General features: G+C 44.6%; 1 protein-coding gene across 1 annotated transcript in view; it reads right to left on the reverse strand.

The window, feature by feature from the left end:
• The window catches only part of LOC124005685 (contactin-5-like), a 570,484-nt gene that overhangs the window by 45,061 nt on the left and 502,945 nt on the right, over nt 1-22,478 (reverse strand). Inside the window, exons 19-20 of the mRNA XM_046315147.1 lie at nt 7,960-8,194; nt 77-186 (exon numbers count right to left, since the gene is read on the reverse strand). Of these exons, the coding sequence (XP_046171103.1) occupies nt 77-186; nt 7,960-8,194 (345 nt within the window). The remainder of the gene's footprint in view (nt 1-76; nt 187-7,959; nt 8,195-22,478) is intronic.

The following is a 22,478-nucleotide window of genomic DNA, read 5'->3' on the forward strand; positions in this document are numbered from 1 at the left end:
CACACACACACACACACACACACACACACACACACACACACACAACAAACACACAGATAGGCACACACACACTCACCTCGTATCCCCGTGGTCTCCCAGGACCAGGGTTGATCTGTTTCCAAGTGACCTTAATTTCCTTAGAGGAAATGCTGTAAGCTTTCACCTCAGATGGGGCGTCCCTGGGCTCTGTGGAGGGAAACACACACACACACACAGTCAACCTTAGAAACCCCAGGGAATATGGTGTCACACTATAACTGCTGCTAGCTCTTCAAACTTTATACAGAATAATGGATAGATGTGTTGAAATTGAGATATTTACGCTACAGACTCTAATATGAATAATGACGGGGATATCATTATAATGAGGGGATTATTTAAAAGGCATACTATGAACATCAATCAGTATTATATCACAGTAAACATCAAATCAGTTGTCATGACTCTCCTGTGAAGATCTGAAGGATCAGGTTACAGTGGGTCAGCTCTACAGCGCCCTAAGTGACAGGGTCAGTGTTACCAGACAGTGTTCAGACTGATAGACTCAGTGTTACCAGACAGCGCCCTAAGTGAAGGGTCAGTGTTACCAGACAGCGCCCTAAGTGACAGGGTCAGTGTTACCAGACAGCGCCCTAAGTGACAGGGTCAGTGTTACCAGACAGCGCCCTAAGTGACAGGGTCAGTGTTACCAGACAGTGTTCAGTCTGATAGACTCAGTGTTACCAGACAGTGTTCAGTCTGATAGACTCAGTGTTACCAGACAGTGTTCAGACTGATAGACTCAGTGTTGGGTTACCAGACAGTGTTCAGACTGACAGGCTCAGTGTTACCAGAAAGTGTTCAGACTGACAGACTCTGTGTTACCAGACAGTGTTCAGACTGACAGACTCAGTGTTACCAGACAGTGTTCAGACTGACAGACTCAGTGTTACCAGACAGTGTTCAGACTGACAGACTCAGTGTTACCAGACAGTGTTCAGACTGACAGACTCAGTGTTACCAGACAGTGTTCAGACTGACAGACTCAGTGTTACCAGACAGTGTTCAGACTGATAGACTCTGTGTTACCAGACAGTGTTCAGACTGACAGACTCAGTGTTACCAGACAGTGTTCAGACTGACAGACTCAGTGTTACCAGACAGTGTTCAGACTGATAGACTCAGTGTTGGGTTACCAGACAGTGTTCAGACTGACAGGCTCAGTGTTACCAGACAGTGTTCAGACTGACAGACTCAGTGTTACCAGACAGTGTTCAGACTGACAGACTCTGTCATGACTCTCCTGTGAGGATCTGAAGGATCAGGTTACAGTGGGTCAGCTCTACAGTGCTCTCTCCCGCAGAGGGGGAGAAGGGATGGAGTTGGCCATTTTATGACGGTCGTAAATACTTTGTAGGAACTCTGCCTTTGGACTTTGCAGGAGGAGGGGAAAGAAAGTGATACATTGAAAGTGGTCATTCCAAGTGACACCCTATTCAGAGTCATTACATTTACATTTACATTTATGTCATTTAGCAGACGCTCTTATCCAGAGCGACTTACAAATTGGTGCATTCACCTTATGACATCCAGTGGAACAGCCACTTTACAATAGTGCATCTAAATATTTTAAGGGGGGGGGGTGAGAAGGATTACTTTATCCTATCCTAGGTATTCCTTAAAGAGGTGGGGTTTCAGGTGTCTCCGGAAGGTGGTGATTGACTCCGCTGTCCTGGCGTCGTGAGGGAGTTTGTTCCACCATTGGGGGGCCAGAGCAGCGAACAGTTTTGACTGGGCTGAGCGGGAACTGTACTTCCTCAGTGGTAGGGAAGCGAGCAGGCCAGAGGTGGATGAACGCAGTGCCCTTATTTGGGTGTAGGGCCTGATCAGAGCCTGGAGGTACTGAGGTGCCGTTCCCCTCACAGCTCCGTAGGCAAGCACCATGGTCTTGTAGCGGATGCGAGCTTCAACTGGAAGCCAGTGGAGAGAGCGGAGGAGCGGGGTGACGTGCGAGAACTTGGGAAGGTTGAACACTAGACGGGCTGCGGCGTTCTGGATGAGTTGTAGGGGTTTAATGGCACAGGCAGGGAGCCCAGCCAACAGCGAGTTGCAGTAATCCAGACGGGAGATGACAAGTGCCTGGATTAGGACCTGTGCCGCTTCCTGTGTGAGGCAGGGTCGTACTCTGCGGATGTTGTAGAGCATGAACCTACAGGAACGGGCCACCGCCTTGATGAAAGTTGAGAACGACAGGGTGTTGTCCAGGATCACGCCAAGGTTCTTAGCGCTCTGGGAGGAGGACACAATGGAGTTGTCAACCGTGATGGCGAGATCATGGAACGGGCAGTCCTTCCCCGGGAGGAAGAGCAGCTCCGTCTTGCCGAAGTTCAGCTTGAGGTGGTGATCCGTCATCCACACTGATATGTCTGCCAGACATGCAGAGATGCGATTCGCCACCTGGTCATCAGAAGGGGGAAAGTTAGAGTCCTTCCATGGAGGGCTGTGTCTGCTGCTTTCTGTTATTTTCTCCAATAAACAAACTCTCTGACAGAAAATGGCCTGTGTGGCATCAATATGAGTCAAATATGAATTATTTCCAAATACGCCATTTCTAAAAGTACACATTTGGGTGATTTTGGAGCCTTTGTTCATGTTTTTATCAGGGCCCCCATACTACACAACGAGGGTGTCATGTTTTTATCAGGGCCCCCATACTACACAACGAGGGTGTCATGTTTTTATCAGGGCCCCCATACTACACAACGAGGGTGTCATGTTTTTATCAGGGCCCCCATACTACACAACGAGGGTAAGGAAGTGATTTTCTGTTTGGGGTATGTTTTACAAAAACTAGTGAAATCACAAAAAAATGGTGTCTGGACCCTTCTATAACATACCATTTACACAGTGACTTGTACTCATGGATACCAAGTGAAGCCAGACTTCCACCAAAAATGGACCAATAATAAAAGAAAAAAACATGTACAATGATTTATTTTTCATCTCTCTGTGTTTTATAATTTTCTTTCAATTCGCAAGAAGCTGAATGTCATCCGAACGAGGGAAACAGCACCCATATGTTTTTTATTTTTTATTTGATTTATTTCACATTTATTTGACCAGGTAGGTAGCCTAGTTGAGAAGATGTTCTCATTTGCAACTGCGACCTGAAAAGATAAGCAAAGCAGTTTGACACATACAACAACAGAGTTACACATGGAATAAATAAACATACAATCAATAATGCAGTACAAAGATATATATACAGCATGTGCAAATGAGGTGGGATAAGAGAGGTAAGGCAATAAATAGACGTGGTGGCAAAGTAACTACAATATAGCAATTAAACACTGGAATGGTAGGATCTGCAGAAGACGAATGTGCAAGTTGAGAAACTGGGGTGCAAAGGAGCAAGATCAATAAATAAATAAATACAGTATGAGGATGAGGAAGATTGGGTGGGCTATTTGCAGATGAGCTATGTACAGGTGCAGTGATCTGTGAGCTGCTCTGACAGCTGGTGCTTAAAGCTAGTGAGGGAGATAAGAGTCTCAAGCTTCAGAGATTTTTGCAGTTCGTTCCAGTCATGGGCAGCAGAGAACTGGAAGGAGAGGCTGCCAACGTAAGAATTGGATTTGGGGGTGACCAGTGATATATACCTGCTGGAGCGCGTGCTACGAGTGGGTGCTGCTATGGTGACCAGTGAGCTGAGATAAGGCGAGGCTTTACCTAGCAGAGACTTGTAGATGACCTGGAGTCAGTGGGTTTGGCGAGAAATATGAAGCGAGGGCCAGCCAACAAGATCATACAGGTCGCAGTGGTGGGTAGTTATATGGGGCTTTGGTGACAAAACAGATGGCACTGTGACGACTGCATCCAATTTGTTGAGTAGAGTGTTGGAAGCTATTTTGTAAATTCGATGCTAATGCAGAACGTCACAGGATGTTTTTGTGCTCTTCAACGGAAGACAGGTCTGGAGTGAACCAAGGCCTATATCTATTCCTAGTTCTACATTTTTTTGAATGGAGCATGCTTATTTAAGATGGTGAGGAAGGCACTTTTAAAGAATAACCAGGCATCCTCTACTGACGGGATGAGGTCAATATCATTCCAGGATACCCCGGCCAGGTCAATTAGAAAGGCCTGTTCCCTGAAGTGTTTTAGGGAGCATTTGACAGTGATGAGGGGAGGTCGTTTGACCGCAGACCCATTACGGATGCAGGCAATGAGGCAGTGATCGCTGAGATCTTGGTTGAAAACAGCAGAGGTGTATTTGGAGGGCGAGTTAGTTTGGATGATATCTACGAGGGTGCCCGTGTTTACGGATTTGGGCAATACCCAATCAGTGTTGAGCTAAACTGAGTGAGCCAAATTGTGAATGGTCCTGGAGCACCAAAGTGTCAAGGGAAGTCAGTTTGGATTTCCATTCACACCAATCACATCACATCAAAAGCAAAATGTCATGACTGACAGAAAAAACTGGAATTGTTCCATCTCATTGTGTTGTTGTTTTCCGGTGTTTAGCCTGCTAGCTAAAATTGGCCCTTTCCTAAATTAGCTATGGGTGGAGATAGGGATTTGGACTTGTGGTTTTACTTAATTCTCCGTACAGGATAATTCTGATCCAACCATTAATTCATACATTTTGGCCACTTGCCTGAGAGGATGGCACATAATATTTAGCTTATATTGCATGGACTAAATAGTTTTTGGTATCTTTTATTTGTTACCAGTGGTGGAAAAAGTGCCCAGTTGTCATACTTGAGTATAGTAAAGATACCTTAATAGAAAATAAGTAAAAGTGAAAGTCACCAAATGAAGTATGACTTGAGTAAATGTCTAAAGGTATTTGGTTTTAAATATACTTAAGTATCAAAAGTAAATGTAATTGCAAAAATATATTTAAGTAAGAGTTAAAGTACAAATAACTTAAAATTCCATATGTTAATCAAACCCGAAGGCATCATTTTCTTGTTTTTGAAATTTACGGATAGCTAGGGGCACACTCCAACACTCAGACGTCATTTACAAACGAAGCACGTGTGTTTAGTGAGTCCGCCAGATCAGAAGGCAGTAGGGATGACCAGAGATGCTATTTTAATAAGTGTGTGAATTGTCCCGCTAAGTATTCAAAATGTAACGAGTACTTTTGGGTGTCAGGGAAAATGTATGGAGTAAAAAGTACATTATTTTCTTTAGGAATGTAGTGAAGTAAATGTAAAAGTTGGCAAAAATATAAATAGTAAAGTTCAGATATCCCCAAAAACTACTTCAGTAGTACTTTCAAGCATTTTTATTAAGTACTTTACACTACTAGTTGTTACTGTATTAGACTAAACAGGTGATCGATGATGTTGTTAAAGTTCAAATGGTGCTGGAATAGTGGAGGCAGCTCCTGTTGTTGACATGGTGATGGAATAGTGGAGGCAGCTCCTGTTGTTGACATGGTGCTGGAATAGTGGAGGCAGCTCCTGTTGTTGACATGGTGCTGGAATAGTGGAGGCAGCTCCTGTTGTTGACATGGTGCTGGAATAGTGGAGGCAGCTCCTGTTGTTGAAATGGTGCTGGAATAGTGGAGGCAGCTCCTGTTGTTGACATGGTGCTGGAATAGTGGAGGCAGCTCCTGTTGTTGAAATGGTGCTGGAATAGTGGAGGCAGCTCCTGTTGTTGAAATGGTGCTGGAGTAGTGGAGGCAGCTCCTGTTGTTGAAATGGTGCTGGAATAGTGGAGGCAGCTCCTGTTGTTGACATGGTGCTGGAATAGTGGAGGCAGCTCCTGTTGTTGAAATGGTGCTGGAATAGTGGAGGCAGCTCCTGTTGTTGAAATGGTGCTGGAATAGTGGAGGCAGCTCCTGTTGTTGACATGGTGCTGGAATAGTGGAGGCAGCTCCTGTTGTTGAAATGGTGCTGGAATAGTGGAGGCAGCTCCTGTTGTTGAAATGGTGCTGGAATAGTGGAGGCAGCTCCTGTTGTTGAAATGGTGCTGGAGTAGTGGAGGCAGCTCCTGTTGTTGACATGGTGCTGGAACAGTGGAGGCAGCTCCTGTTGTTGACATGGTGCTGGAATAGTGGAGGCAGCTCCTGTTGTTGACATGGTGCTGGAATAGTGGAGGCAGCTCCTGTTGTTGAAATGGTGCTGGAATAGTGGAGGCAGCTCCTGTTGTTGACATGGTGCTGGAACAGTGGAGGCAGCTCCTGTTGTTGACATGGTGCTGGAATAGTGGAGGCAGCTCCTGTTGTTGACATGGTGCTGGAATAGTGGAGGCAGCTCCTGTTGTTGAAATGGTGCTGGAATAGTGGAGGCAGCTCCTGTTGTTGACATGGTGCTGGAATAGTGGAGGCAGCTCCTGTTGTTGACATGGTGCTGGAACAGTGGAGGCAGCTCCTGTTGTTGAAATGGTGCTGGAATAGTGGAGGCAGCTCCTGTTTTTGAAATGGTGCTGGAATAGTGGAGGCAGCTCCTGTTGTTGAAATGATGCTGGAATAGTGGAGGCAGCTCCTGTTGTTGAAATGATGCTGGAATAGTGGAGGCAGCTCCTGCTGTTGAAATGGTGCTGGAATAATAGCGGCAGCTCCTGTTTTCTAGTAGAATTGCGGTAACTCTCTGTGGTTCTAAATCAATGGTTGTTTACTTAAACATTTCAGAAAGATGAACTTGCTTGACCATGCTGTAGGTCATGTAACTGTTTGTTACATACAATATGCTTTGTGGACTCCACCGGACAGATGTTGTTCTCTGGTTTTATGATGAAATAAAGGTGTGGTTTATTCTGTAACCGTGTTTTCTTACTGTCTCTGCATTTAGGCCTATATATCACTGTGTCAAGGCACATGAACTAACAGGTTATAATATTGTATTGGCCTTAGGCCTATATATCACAGTGTCAAGGCACATGAACTAACAGGTTATAGAGCAAACAACACAATTATCACAACACAGGTTGCAATATGTCTTTTTCCAAAAGAAAAAGAAAAACTTGAACATGGACAGATTTTGGGTGGAGTGAACCCACTCGCTTCGGCTCTTACTCTCTGGTTCAGTCACTCTATAAGACCTGGAGAACCAGGTGCGGGAATTCCCTGGTTCAGGCATTCTATAAGACTTGGAGAACCAGGTGAGGGGAATTCCCTGGTTCAGTCACTCTATAAGACATGGACAACCAGGTGAGGGTAGTTCACCGGTTAAGGCACTCTATAAGACCTGGACAACCAGGTGAGGGGAGTTCCCTGGTTCAGTCACTCTATAAGACCTGGACAACCAACCAGGTGAGGGAAGTTCCTTACTAATCAGTGAACTTAATTCACCAAACAAATACAATGATTGGAGGACTAAATGTAGGAGGTCCTTCTCTTTGAATAACTGTTTTACATTTCCAAAGCCAACAAATCAACCCATTGGCTAGATGACTGAGATGTGCTCTTTTGATCTTTAGACTTCTGAGATCATAGGACATGACATTATAACTCATAGGACATGACATTATAACTCATAGGACATGACATTATAACTCATAGGACATGACATTATAACTCATAGGACATGACATTATAACTCATAGGACATGACATTATAACTCTTAGGACATGACATAAGAATTCCTTGGACATGACATAAGTACTCATAGGACATGACATAAGAATTCCTTGGACATGACATAAGAATTCCTTGGACATGACATAAGAATTCCTTGGACATGACATAAGTACTCATAGGACATGACATAAGAATTCCTTGGACATGACATAAGAATTCCTTGGACATGACATAAGTACTCATAGGACATGACATACGAACTCCTAGGACATGACATAATAATTCATTGGACATGACATAAAAACTCATAGGACATGACATAAGATGTCCACCCCTCAGCAGACACTAGTACATTAGATAAACAGGGGGTGAAGGAGCCACTTTGAAGAACGTCAACCTTCCCAACACCTGCAAAGCCATCCTTAGATGTGTGAGTGCAAGAACTCACCTCCCTCTGCAGAGTACACAGTGACCACACCACTGAAGGGTCCGTCTCCCTTGTTGTTGTACACGCCCACTTTCACTTCGAAGGGGGTGAGGGGAGGGAAGGTTTCGTCTCTGTACTTGTATGTAGAGGAATCTGCTGATGTCACCATCTTCTCCTTCCATCCTCGTGTCCCATTGGCTCGGAACGCCACGATGTAGCCAAAGCCCTCCCCATTCTGGAACTCCTCAGACACAGGCTGGAAAACAAGGAAAGAGATACAGTTTTATTTGATTGGATATACAACCCAAATCAATGACCACAACATTGGTCATTTAAATATCTGAAAACAGTAATTTACATTCATAAATTAATTAATCTGTTCAAAAATCAGCCCAGGATGCTGTAGATATTCAATAATTGTATTGTATTCAAGAAGAATCCTTACAGGAGCCAATCTCGCCGCTCGTATCTAGCTTACAATATCATAATACAGACAGTTGTACCCACATCACCTTGTAACTACATCACCTTGTACCTACAGCACCTTGTAACTACATCACCTTGTGTCTAGATGACCTGTACCTACATCACCTTGTACCTACATCACTTTGTACCTACAGCACCTTGTAACTACATCACCTTGTAACTACATCACCTTGTACCTACAGCACCTTGTAACTACATCACCTTGTGTCTAGATCACCTGTACCTACATCACCTTGTACCTACATCACCTTGTGTCTAGATCACCTTGTACATCACCTTGTACCTAGATCACCTTGTACATCACCTTGTACCTAGATTACCTTGTACCTACATCACCTTGTACCTACATCACCTTGTGTCTAGATCACCTTGTACATCACCTTGTACCTAGATCACCTTGTACATCACCTTGTACCTAGATTACCTTGTACCTACATCACCTTGTACATCACCTTGTACCTACATCCCCTTGTACCTACAGCACCTTGTAACTACATCACCTTGTCTAGATCACCTGTACCTACATCACCTTGTACCTACATCACCTTGTACCTAGAGCACCCTGTAACTACAGCACATTGTACATCACCTTGTACCTACATCACCTTGTACCTACAGCACCTTGTAACTACATGACCTTGTCTAGATCACCTTGTACCTAGATTATCTTGTACCTACATCACCTTGTGTCTAGATCACCTTGTACCTAGATTACCTTGTACCTACATCACCTTGTACCTACATCACCTTGTACCTACATCACCTTGTACCTACATCACCTTGTACCTAGATCACCTTGTACCTAGATTACCTTGTACCTACATCACCTTGTGTCTAGATCACCTTGTACATCACCTTGCACATCACCTTGTACCTACATCCCCTTGTACCTACATCACCTTGTACATCACCTTGTACCTACATCCCCTTGTACCTACAGCACCTTGTAACTACATCACCTTGTCTAGATCACCTGTACCTACATCACCTTGTACCTACATCACCTTGTACCTAGAGCACCCTGTAACTACAGCACATTGTACATCACCTTGTACCTACATCACCTTGTACCTACATCACCTGTACCTACATCACCTGTACCTACATCACCTTGTACCTACAGCACCTTGTACCTACACCTACAGCACCTTGTACCTATATCACCTTGCACCTACATCACCTTGTAACTACAGCACCTTGTAACTAGATCACCTTGTGCCTACATCACCTGTACCTACATCACCTTGTACCTACATCACCTTGTACCTAGATCACCTTGTGCCTACATCACCTTGTACCTACATCAACTTGTACATACATCACCTTGTAACTTCATCACCTTGTCACTACATCACCTTGTAACTACATCACCTTGTAACTAGAGCACCTTGTACCTACATCACCTTGTACCTACATCACCTTGTACCTAGATCACCTTGTACCTACATCACCTTGTACCTACAGCACCTTGTAACTAGATCACCTTGTACCTACATCACCTTGTAACTAGATCACCTTGTACCTAGAGCACCTTGTACCTAGAGCACCTTGTGCCTACATCACCTTGTAACTAGATCACCTTGTACCTAGAGCACCTTGTACCTAGATCACCTTGTACCTAGAGCACCTTGTGCCTACATCACCTGTACCTACAGCACATTGTATCTACATCACCTTGTACTTAGAGCACCTTGTAACTAGATCACCTTGTACCTAGAGCACCTTGTGCCTAGATCACCTTGTACCTAGAGCACCTTATACCTAGACCACCTAGAGCACCTTGTACCTAGACCACCTAGAGCACATTGTACCTAGAGCATCTAGAGCACATTGCACCTAGAGCATGTTGTACCTAGAGCACCTTGTTCATTTTATGTTTTTATTTTTTTATTTTACTAGGCAAGTCAGTTAAGAACAAATTCTTATTTTCAATGACGGCCTAGGAACAGTGGGTCAACTGCCTGTTCAGGGGCAGAACGACAGATTTGTACCTTGTCAGCTCGGGATTCGTACTTGCAACCTTTCGGTTACTAGTCCAACGCTCTAACCACTAGGCTACCCTAGTAGAGCACATTGTACCTAGAGCACCTTTCACCTAGAGCACCTTATACCTAGACCACCTAGAGCACCTTGTACCTAGAGCACATTGTACCTATAGCACACTGTACCTAGGGTACCTAGAGCACATTGTACCTAGACCACCTAGAGCAAATTGTACCTAGACCACCTAGAGCACATTGTACCTAGAGCACCTAGAGCACCTTGTACCTAGAGCACTGTGTACCTAGAGCACCTTGTACCTAGAGCACCTTGTACCTAGAGCACATTATACCTAGAGCACCTTGTACCTAGAGCACATTGTACCTAGAGCCTCTCGTACCTAGAGTAAATCAAAAAGAGAGTGGAGATATGAGAGTACATGGAAATATCATCCCTTTAACCCTGCTTGGTTTCCCACATATGCTGACAACTTGTTGGCTGCTTTTCCTTCACTCTGCGGTCCAACTCATCCCTAACCATCTCAATTGAGTTGAGGTCGGGGTATTCTGGAGGCCAGGTCATCTGATGAAGCACCCCATCACTCACCTTGGTCAAATAGCCCTTACACAGCCTGGAGGTATGTTGTGGGTCATTATCTTGTTGGAAAACAAATGAGTCCCACTACCAAATGGGATGGCGTATAGCTGCAGAATGCTGTGGTAGCCATGCTGGTTAAGTGTGCCTTGAATTCTAAATAAATCATAGACAGTGTCACCAGCAAAGCAACCCCACAACATCACACCTCCTCCTCCATGCATCACCATGGGAACCTCACATGCAGAGATCATCTGTTCCCCAACCATAAATCCCCATGATATCTGCCCACAAAACATAGCTATACCAATCCCCATGATATCTGCCCACATAACATAGCTATACCAATCCCCATGATATCTGCCCACATAACATAGCTATACCAATCTCAATTGAGAAATGCCCACATACAGTGCATTCGGAAAGTACAGCCTTATTCTAAAAATGTATTAAAGTGTTTTTTCCTCATCAATCTACAGACAATATCTCATGATGATAAAGCAAAAACAGGTTTTAACCAATTTTGCAATAAAAAAATATATATATAACATTTACATAAGTTTTCAGACCCTTTAGTACTTTGTTGAAAAACCTTTGGCAGTGATTACAGCCACAAATCTTATTGGGTATGCTACTACATGCTTGACAGACCTATATATGGTGAGTTTCTCCGATTCTACTCTGCAGATCCTCTCAAGCTCTGTCAGGTTGGATGGGAGCGTGGCTGCACAGCTATTTCAAGGTCTCTCCAGAGATGTTCGATCGGGTTAAATTCCAGGCTCTGGCTGGATCACTCAAGGACATTCAGAGATTTGTCCCGAAGCCACTCCTGCGTTGTCTTGGCTGTGTGCTTAAGGTCGTTGTCCTGTTGGAAGGTGAACATTCACCCCAGTCTGAGGTCCTGAGCGCTCTGTACAGGTTTTCATCAAGGATTTCTCTGTAGTTGCTTGATTCTATACAGGAACATTAATACAGTGTTCTGCATGGGAGACCAACTGATTCAGAACAGACTGAGGACTGCCTTAATTGAACCTTGATTTAACCAGCTAAGTCATTTAGATCACATTCTCTTTTACAATAAAGACCTGACCATGCAGTGAAGTAGACAAGTGCATCTCATCTAATCTAGCTTGACCACTACTTGTAATGTTTGTGTCTAGCTTGGTGGACTAACACAGTCTTGTGGCATGCAGGAGACCCACGTTGACAGCCAGGTGTATAGATGTGCCTCCTTACAGTGGTGTAGTGGAGGGTAAACAACACACAGTGGTGTAGTAAACACTGTTTACTTATGGGTATACCTCCCTTACAGTGGTGTAGTGGAGGGTAAACACACGTAAACACTGTTTACTTATGGGTATACCTCCCTTACAGTGGTGTAGTGGAGGGTAAACACACGTAAACACTGTTTACTTATGGGTGTACCTCCTTTACAGTGGTGTAGTGGAGGGTAAACACACGTAAACACTGTTTACTTATGGGTGTACCTCCCTTACAGTGGTGTAGTGGAGGGTAAACACACGTAAACACTGTTTACTTATGGGTGTACCTCCCTTACAGTGGTGTAGTGGAGGGTAAACACTGTTTACTTATGGGTATACCTCCCTTACAGTGGTGTAGTGGAGGGTAAACACACGTAAACACTGTTTACTTATGGGTATACCTCCCTTACAGTGGTGTAGTGGAGGGTAAACACATGTAAACACTGTTTACTTATGGGTGTACCTCCCTTACAGTGGTGTAGTGAAGGGTAAACACTGTTTACTTATGGGTGTACCTCCCTTACAGTGGTGTAGTGGAGGGTAAACACACGTAAACACTGTTTACTTATGGGTATACCTCCCTTACATTGGTGTAGTGGAGGGTAAACACACGTAAACACTGTTTACTTATGGGTATACCTCCCTTACAGTGGTGTAGTGGAGGGTAAACACACGTAAACACTGTTTACTTATGGGTATACCTCCCTTACAGTGGTGTAGTGGAGGGTATGGCCCACACGTAAACACAATACCATCATGGTGTAGTGATCTATAAATCAAATCAATTTATTACATTTTGTATTAGTGCATGCTTCACCTCCATATCTTTATGTCAATGGAGTGTAAACACGTAAACTCTTTGGTAATATGACTATATGAATGGGTAAAATGAAACACTAAACAGTAATTAAATCAAGATGTCACAAAGTCACAGCTGAATCCCACTGCTTCCCAGCTGTAATCTCCCTTACAGTGTTCAGTGTGATCAGCAAGTAAACACTGTTTGTTGTTTCTGAAGATATCCTCCCTCTAGATAAAGTACAGTGTTTATTGGTGTTGTTTCTGAAGTAGCTTGTCTAGATAAAGTACAGGGTTTACTGGTGTTGTTTCTGAAGATGGTGTCTCTAGATAAAGTAAACAGGGTTTATATGGTGTTGTTTCTGAAGATATAGTCTCTAGATAAAGTACAGGGTTTATTGGTGTTGTTTCTGAAGATATCCCGTCTCTAGATAAAGTACAGGGTTTATTGGTGTTGTTTCTGAAGATAGCTTGTCTCTAGATAAAGTACAGGGTTTATTGGTGTTGTTTCTGAAGATAGCTTGTCTCTAGATAAAGTACAGGGTTAATGGTGTTGTTTCTGAAGATATCCCGTCTCTAGATAAAGTACAGGGTTTATTGGTGTTGTTTCTGAAGATATCCCGTCTCTAGATAAAGTACAGGGTTTATTGGTGTTGTTTCTGAAGATAGCTTGTCTCTAGATAAAGTACAGGGTTTATTGGTGTTGTTTCTGAAGATATCCCGTCTCTAGATAAAGTACAGGGTTTATTGGTGTTGTTTCTGAAGATAGCTTGTCTCTAGATAAAGTACAGGGTTTACTGGTGTTGTTTCTGAAGATAGCTTGTCTCTAGATAAAGTACAGGGTTTATTGGTGTTGTTTCTGAAGATAGCTTGTCTCTAGATAAAGTACAGGGTTTATTGGTGTTGTTTCTGAAGATAGTTTGTCTCTAGATAAAGTACAGGGTTTATTGGTGTTGTTTCTGAAGATAGCTTGTCTCTAGATAAAGTACAGGGTTTATTGGTGTTGTTTCTGAAGATATCCCGTCTCTAGATAAAGTACAGGGTTTATTGGTGTTGTTTCTGAAGATATCCCGTCTCTAGATAAAGTACAGGGTTTATTGGTGTTGTTTCTGAAGATATCCCGTCTCTCGGTAAAGTACATCCAGGATTTACTGTCGGTAAGTCCTTAGGGGTGTAAGCTATTGTGTGAATTTTTTAAAATGTAATTTTACTAGGCAAGTCAGTTAAGAACAAATTCTTATTTTCAATGACGGCCTAGGAACAGTGGGTTAACTGCCTGTTCAGGGGCAGAACGACAGATTTGTACCTTGTCAGCTCGGGGATTCGAACTTGCAACCTTCCGGTTACTAGTCCAACACTCTAACCACTAGGCTACGCTGCCGCCCCTCCACTCTAACCACTGGGCTACGCTGCCGCCCCTCCACTCTTACCACTAGGCTACGCTGTTGCCCCTTTCTAACCACTATACGCTGCCGCCCCTCTAGATAAACCACAGGGTTTACCCTGCCGCCCCTTGTTTCTAACCACTAGGCTACCCTGCCGCCCCTAGATAAACGTTTACTGTTCATCTCTTGAATTTGGTTTTCCCAATGTCAAACCTACCACCATCTTTCTCACATTGAGAGGTTGGAAATGTGATATTCTGATTCCCTTACAATAGATACAAGTGGATTGATTCTGATGAACTATCTACAGATACAAGTGGATTGATTCTGATTCACTTACTATAGATATAAGTGAATTGATTCTGATTAACTATCTATAGATACACGTGGGTTGATTCTGATTCCCTTGCAATAGATAGAAGTGAATTGATTCCGATTAACTATCTACAGATACAAGTGGGTTGATTCTGATTCACTTACTATAGATATAAGTGGATTGATTCTAATTCACTTACTATAGATACAAGTGGATTGATTTGATTCCCTTGCAATAGATAGAAGTGAATTGATTTGATTCCCTTACTATAGATAGAAGTGGATTGATTCTGATTCATTTTACTATAGATACAAGTGGATTGATTCTGATTCCCTTGCTATAGATAGCCCCTCCACTCTAACCACTGGGCCGCTGGCCCCTCCCTCTTACCACGGATTGATTCTGATTCACTTACTTTTGATACAAGTGGTTTGATTCTGATTAACTATCTCTAGATACAAGTGAATTGATTATGATTAACTATCTCTAGATACAAGTGAATTGATTCTGATTAACTATCTCTAGATACAAGTGAATTGATTCTGATTAACTATCTCTAGATACAAGTGAATTGATTCTGATGAACTATCTCTAGATACAAGTGGTTTGATTCTGATTAACTATCTCTAGATACAAGTGGATTGATTCTGATTAACTATCTCTAGATACAAGTGAATTGATGTATCACTTTAAACTGAACACTGATGATTGATTCTGATCACTCATCAATTATGATAATAAGTGCAAATTGATTCAAATTTTATTTGTCACATAACTATCTAGCAGATACAAGTGGGTTGATTCTGTTCCGACAATGCAGTGATACCAACAATTGATTCCGATTAACTATCTACTGATACAAGTGGGGATTCTGAACATGTACATAAGGATATGAATGAGTGATGGTACAGAGCAGCATACAGTAGATGGTATCGAGTACAGTATATACATATGAGATGAGTGTGTAGACAAAGTTGGCATAGTTAAAGTGGCTAGTGATTCTGTTCCCTTAAGGATGCAGTGAATTGATTCTGATTACCTTACTATAGATATGCATATGAGATGAATAATTAGGGTAAGTAACATTATATACAGGTAGATTGATTCTGATTCATCATTTCCATCAATTCCCATTATTAAAATGGCTGGAGTTGGGTCAGTGATGACAGTGGCCATTGATTCTGATTATTTAACTTTTGATACAAGCTGTTTGATTCTGATTAACTATCTCTAGATACAAGCGGGGTGAATTGATTGATGATCTTTATGGCCTTCCTGTCTCTAGATACATGCGTTGTGCAGTCAATTGATTACGGTTGATTAACTATCTCTAGATCAAGTGCTTTTGATTCTGATTAACTATCTCTAGATCAGTGTGATTGATTCTGATGAGTTTCTCTGAGTGTACGAGGAACTTAAAGTGGTTTCCATACTGTTCCTAGATACAACGATGTGGTAGGGGGGATTGTTTCTGATTAAATATCTCCTTAGATTTTGTTGACGTTGATGTAGGTTACTTTTCCTGAACACTGACTAAGAACGTTGTTGTAATCACCTACCATCAATTATGATAATTTGTTTGGTTGGCCACGCAGTCGTGGGTGAACAGGGAGTACAGGGAGTCAATGATGATCATTTGTTTGGTCGGTATCACGAGTCAAGGATGATCATTCATTTGGTCGGTATCACGAGTCAATGATGATCATTTGTTTGGTCGGTATCACGAGTCAAGGATGATCATTTGTTTGGTCGGTATCACGAGTCAAGGATGATCATTCATTTGGTCGGTATCACGAGTCAATGATGATCATTTGTTTGGTCGGTATCACGAGTCAAGGATGATCATTCATTTGGTCGGTATCACGAGTCAATGATGATCATTTGTTTGTTCGGTATCACGAGTCAAGGATGATCATTCATTTGGTCGGTATCACGAGTCAATTATGATCATTTGTTTGGTCGGTATCACGAGTCAATGATGATCATTCGTTTGGTCGGTATCACGAGTCAAGTATGATCATTTGTTTGCTTTGGCAAAGTGGGTGGGGTTATATCCTTCCTGTTTGGCCCTGTCCGGGGGTGTCCTCGGATGGGGCCACAGTGTCTCCTGACCCCTCCTGTCTCAGCCTCCGGTATTTATGCTGCAGCAGTTTATGTGTCCGGGGGCTAGGGTCAGTTTGTTATATCTGGAGTACTTCTCCTGTCCTATTCGGTGTCCTGTGTGAATCTAAGTGTGCGTTCTCTAATTCTCTCCTTCTCTCTTTCTTTCTCTCTCTCGGAGGACCTGAGCCCTAGGACCATGCCCCAGGACTACCTGACATGATGACTTCTTGCTGTCCCCAGTCCATCTGGCCGTGCTGCTGCTCCAGTTTCAACTGACCTGAGCCCTAGGACCATGTCCCAGGATTACCTGACATGATGACTCCTTGCTGTCCCCAGTCCACCTGGCCATGCTGCTGCTCCAGTTTCAACTGTTCTGCCTTATTATTATTCAACCATGCTGGTCATTTATGAAAATTTGAACATCTTGGCCATGTTCTGTTATAATCTCCACCCGGCACAGCCAGAAGAGGACTGGCCACCCCACATATGCTCTCTCTAATTCTCTCTTTCTTTCTCTCTCTCGGAGGACTTGAGCCCTAGGACCGTGCCCCAGGACTACCTGACATGATGACTCCTTGCTGTCCCCAGTCCACCTGGCCATGCTGCTGCTCCAGTTTCAACTGTTCTGCCTTATTATTCGACCATGCTGGTCATTTATGAACATTTGAACATCTTGGCCATGTTCTGTTATAATCTCCACCCGGCACAGTCAGAAGAGGACTGGCCACCCCACATAGCCTGGTTCCTCTCTAGGTTTCTTCCTAGGTTTTGGCCTTTCTAGGGAGTTTTTCCTAGCCACCGTGCTTTTGATTTTTGGTCGGTATCACGAGTCAAGGATGATGATTCACTTGGAGGGCATCACAAGTAGTGTACTACATTTGATCAGAACCCTATGGGTCTGGCATTATGTAGGGAATAAGGTCCCATTTGGAACGCACACCTGGTTCCAGATGCAGCTAAATGTTTCTGGATATAAATCAGGAAGTCTGCAGCATGTCTGCGATCAATAGAGATTAATATTGAAACAGACAGAGCACGAATGTGTGCGAGCTGCTTCTGGCAGCCAGAGTGCGTGATAGGGCTGGGGAGGGGGCTGGAGCAGCCAAGGTAGTGGGCTCAGTCAGGTTATTAATTAGGATGAATGTGTGTGTGTGTGTGTGTGTGTGTGTGTGTGTGTGTGTGTGTGTGTGTGTGTGTGTGTGTGTGTGTGTGTGTGTGTGTGTGTGTGTGTGTGTGTGTGTGTGTGTGTGTGTGTGTGTGTGTGTGTGTGATGGCTGCTCCCTCACTAGGAGACTATTGAGTAGAACATTACAGATGCCCTCTCAGTCACCCAGACAGAGCCACTGATGGAGAGACACCCAGCAGGCCTGCTGGCTGGGGGGGCTGTTTGGGCCAGACTGTATCAGTTTAGCCCTAGCAGCCCCCCCTACAGTCTAGCCCAAGCAGCCCCCCTATACAGTCTATCCCAAGCAGCCCCCCAGCCAGCACAGACCTAGCAGCCCCCCAGCCAGCCCTGACCTTAGCAGCCCCCTAAACAGCCTATCCCTAGCAGCCCCCTAACCAGCCTAGCCATAGCACCCCCCTAGCCAACCTAGCCATAGCAGCCCCAGCCTATCCCTAGCAGCCCCCTAGCCAGCCTAGCCATAGCAGCCCCCTAGCCACCCTAGCCATAGCAGCCCCCCCTCCTAGCCAGCCTAGCCATAGCAGCCCCCTATCCAGCCTAACCTTAGAACCCCCCGCCCTAGCCAGCCTAACCTTAGCAGCCCCCCTCCCAGCCTAACCCTAGCAGCCCCCTAGCCAGCCTATCCCTAAGCCAGCCTAACCTTAGCAGCCCCCTAGCCAGCCTATCCCTAGCAGCCCCCCTTGCCAGCCTAACCTTAGCAGCCCCCTCCTAGTCAGCCTAGCCCCTCCCAACCAGCCTATCCCTATCAGCCCCCTAGCCAGCCTAACCTTAGCAGCCCCCCTCCTAGCCAGTCTAGCCTTAGCCCCTCCCAACCAGCCTAGCTCCAGCAGCCCCCCAGCCAGCCAGCCCCAGCAGACCCCCCCGTAGCCAGCCTAGTCTAAGCAGCCCCCTCCCCCTAGCCAGCTCTGATAATGACAGTTTGATGGAAGCTAATCCGTTTTCTAGGAACACCGTAGTTAGTTAATTATCCAGCCATGGTGATTGGTCCTCATGGAGGATTGAGTTGTGAGTTCCAACTCCCTCCACCTCCACTCTCCCTCGGCAGAGCTGGATCATTTGGCTCACGCCTGGAGCGGACACTATCATTCTAAAGCCTGTTGCAAATCATCATATTACATAATGACCGACAGACCTGATGCCAAGACACCGACTGTGCAGGTGTTTGTCACTTTATTTCATTTAGACAAAGATTTAATTCTGGCATTTAACATTTTTCGATTAAATACCTATCTTGTCTAATAGATTCCATTAAAATGTGGAGCAGGTCTCTTTAGGAAAGAACACAAACATGCATCCAATGTGGTCTCTCTGTTTAAAATGATCTCTTATTCCATAACAAATGCTATTGTGCTACATTCACATATTTTTAAGTAAATGTTATAAAGCGTAATCATAACCACATGCAAAAAACCACAAAGCACTCGCGGATCAAGATAGCCTTAACCCGACACCATTTTGTGCTACTGGTACTTTTTGAACAAACATTTATAGTGGTTTGTACTTAAAATGTCAGCATAGATCCAGATAAATGAACTGTCAGCATAGATGCAGATATAAAGTGTAGTGATTATTCTGTTGGTAGTCTAATGACCTTCCTGAGAGGTTATTTGTATTTATTATAATAAAAACTGTTTTAAATGTATTTCCTGTTTGTCTCCCCAATTTTGTGATATCCAATTGGTTACAGTCTTGCCCCATCACTGTAACTCCCGTACGGACTCGGGAGAGAAAAAGGCTGAGAGCCGTGCGTCCTCAGAAACACGACCCTGCCTTGCCACACTGCTTCTTGACACAATGCTAGCTTTACCCGGAAGCCAGCCGCATCAATGTGCCGGAGGACACATTGTACACCTGGTGACTGTGTCAGCGTGCATGCACCTGGCCCACCACAGGAGTCGCTAGAGTGCGAGGTACAAGGACAACCCGGCCGGCCAAACCCTCACCAAACCCATTCGACGCTTGGCCAATTGTGTGCCACCTCATGGGTCTCCCAGTCGCGGCCGGCTTCAACACAGCCTGAGATTGAACAAGGATCTATAGTGGTGCAGCTAGCACTGCGCCATTGCAGTGCCTTAGACCACTGCGTCATTGCAGTGCCTTAGACCACTGCGCCATTGCAGTGCCTTAGACCACTGCGCCATTGCAGTGCCTTAGACCACTGCGCCATTGCAGTGCCTTAGACCACTGCGCCATTGCAGTGCCTTAGACCACTGCGCCATTGCAGTGCCTTAGACCACTGCGCCATTGCAGTGCCTTAGACCACTGCGCCATTGCAGTGCCTTAGACCACTGCGTCACTCGGGAGGCCTCTTCCTGAGAGGTTCACCGCTGAACAGCAGGGCACCTTCTAACATCAGATTACCGCCTAACAGCAGAGCACCGCCTAATATCAGAACACCGCCTAACAGCAGAGCACCGCCTAATATCAGAACACCGCCTAACAGCAGAGCACCGCCTAACAGCCCAGATAAACATCCTGCTATATGGAACCTGGGCTGATAAACATCCTGCTATATGGAACCTGGGCTGATAAACATCCTGCTATATGGATCCTGGGCTGATAAACATCCTGCTATATGGAACCTGGGCTGATAAACATCCTGCTATATGGATCCTGGGCTGGTAAACATCCTGCTATATGGAACCTGGGCTGATAAACATCCTGCTATATGGAACCTGGGCATATGACCCCCATAATGCTATATCGAACCTGGGCATATGACCCCCATAATGCTATATGGATCCTGGGCATATGACCCCCATAATGCTATATGGATCCTGGGCATATGACCCCATAATGCTATATGGAACCTGGGCATATGACCCCCATAATGCTATATGGAACCTGGGCATATGACCCCCATAATGCTATATGGAACCTGGGCATATGACCCCCATAATGCTATATGGAACCTGGGCATATGACCCCCATAATGCTATATGGAACCTGGGCATATGACCCCCATAATGCTATATGGAACCTGGGCATATGACCCCCATAATGCTATATGGATCCTGGGCATATGACCCCCATAATGCTATATGGAACCTGGGCATATGACCCCCATAATGCTATATGGAACCTGGGCATATGACCCCCATAATGCTATATGGATCCACATCATATGACCCCCATAATGCTATATGGATCCTGGGCATATGACCCCCATAATGCTATATGGATCCTGGGCATATGACCCCATCCTGCTATATGGAGTTTGTTCCACCATTTTGAGGGGAGCTGTACTTCCTCAGTGGTAGGGAGGCAGCAGGCAGAGGTGGATGAAACAGTGCCCTTGTTTGGGTAGGGCCTGATCAGGCCCTGAGGTGGTTCCCCTCACACCTGGGCATATGACCCCCATAATGCTATATGGATCCACATCATATGACCCCCATAATGCTATATGGATCCTGGGCATATGACCCCCATAATGCTATATGGATCCTGGGCATATGACCCCCATCCTGCTATATGGAACCTGGGCATATGACCCCCATAATGCTATATGGATCCACATCATATGACCCCCATAATGCTATATGGATCCACATCATGTGACCCCCATAATGCTATATGGATCCTGGGCATATGACCCCCATCCTGCTATATGGAACCTGGGCATATGACCCCCATAATGCTATATGGATCCACATCATATGACCCCCATAATGCTATATGGATCCTGGGCATATGACCCCCATAATGCTATATGGATCCTGGGCATATGACCCCCATCCTGCTATATGGATCCTGGGCATATGACCCCCATAATGCTAGATGGAACCTGGGCATATGACCCCCATAATGCTATATGGAACCTGGGCATATGACCCCCATCCTGCTATATGGATCCTGGGCATATGACCCCCATAATGCTATATGGATCCTGGGCATATGACCCCCATAATGCTATATGGAACCTGGGCTGATCCACATCATATGACCCCCATAATGCTATATGGAACCTGGGCTGATCCACATCATATGACCCCCATAATGCTACACTGAGGTGTACTTCTCCTCAATGTGAATATTATTTTCCTTCTTTGCGACCCAAATGGCACTCTATTCCGTATATAGTGCACTACCTTTGACCATGAACCCTAAGGGATATATAGGGACACAGCCCCAGTGACAGTTGAACCTGCATAATGTACTTAATGAGAATATCCATCACCTACATCCACATCTGGTCCCTCGTTCCCCAGTCAATAGCACCTTTAACTGCCCCCATTTCATATGCTACAGCTTTGTTCACTTGTCTACACCTCCTTTCCTCTGCACAATCACAATGCTGCATCCCAAATGGCACCCTATTCCCAATATAGTAAACTACTTTTGAACAAATCTTTATGGGCCTGGTCAAAAATAGTGCACTAGGGTGCCATTTGACACTCAGGCAATTCTCTCTCACCACTACTCTTCAGATAGAG

The sequence above is a fragment of the Oncorhynchus gorbuscha genome, linkage group LG19, assembly GCF_021184085.1.
Source record: "Oncorhynchus gorbuscha isolate QuinsamMale2020 ecotype Even-year linkage group LG19, OgorEven_v1.0, whole genome shotgun sequence".
Lineage (NCBI taxonomy): Eukaryota > Metazoa > Chordata > Actinopteri > Salmoniformes > Salmonidae > Oncorhynchus > Oncorhynchus gorbuscha.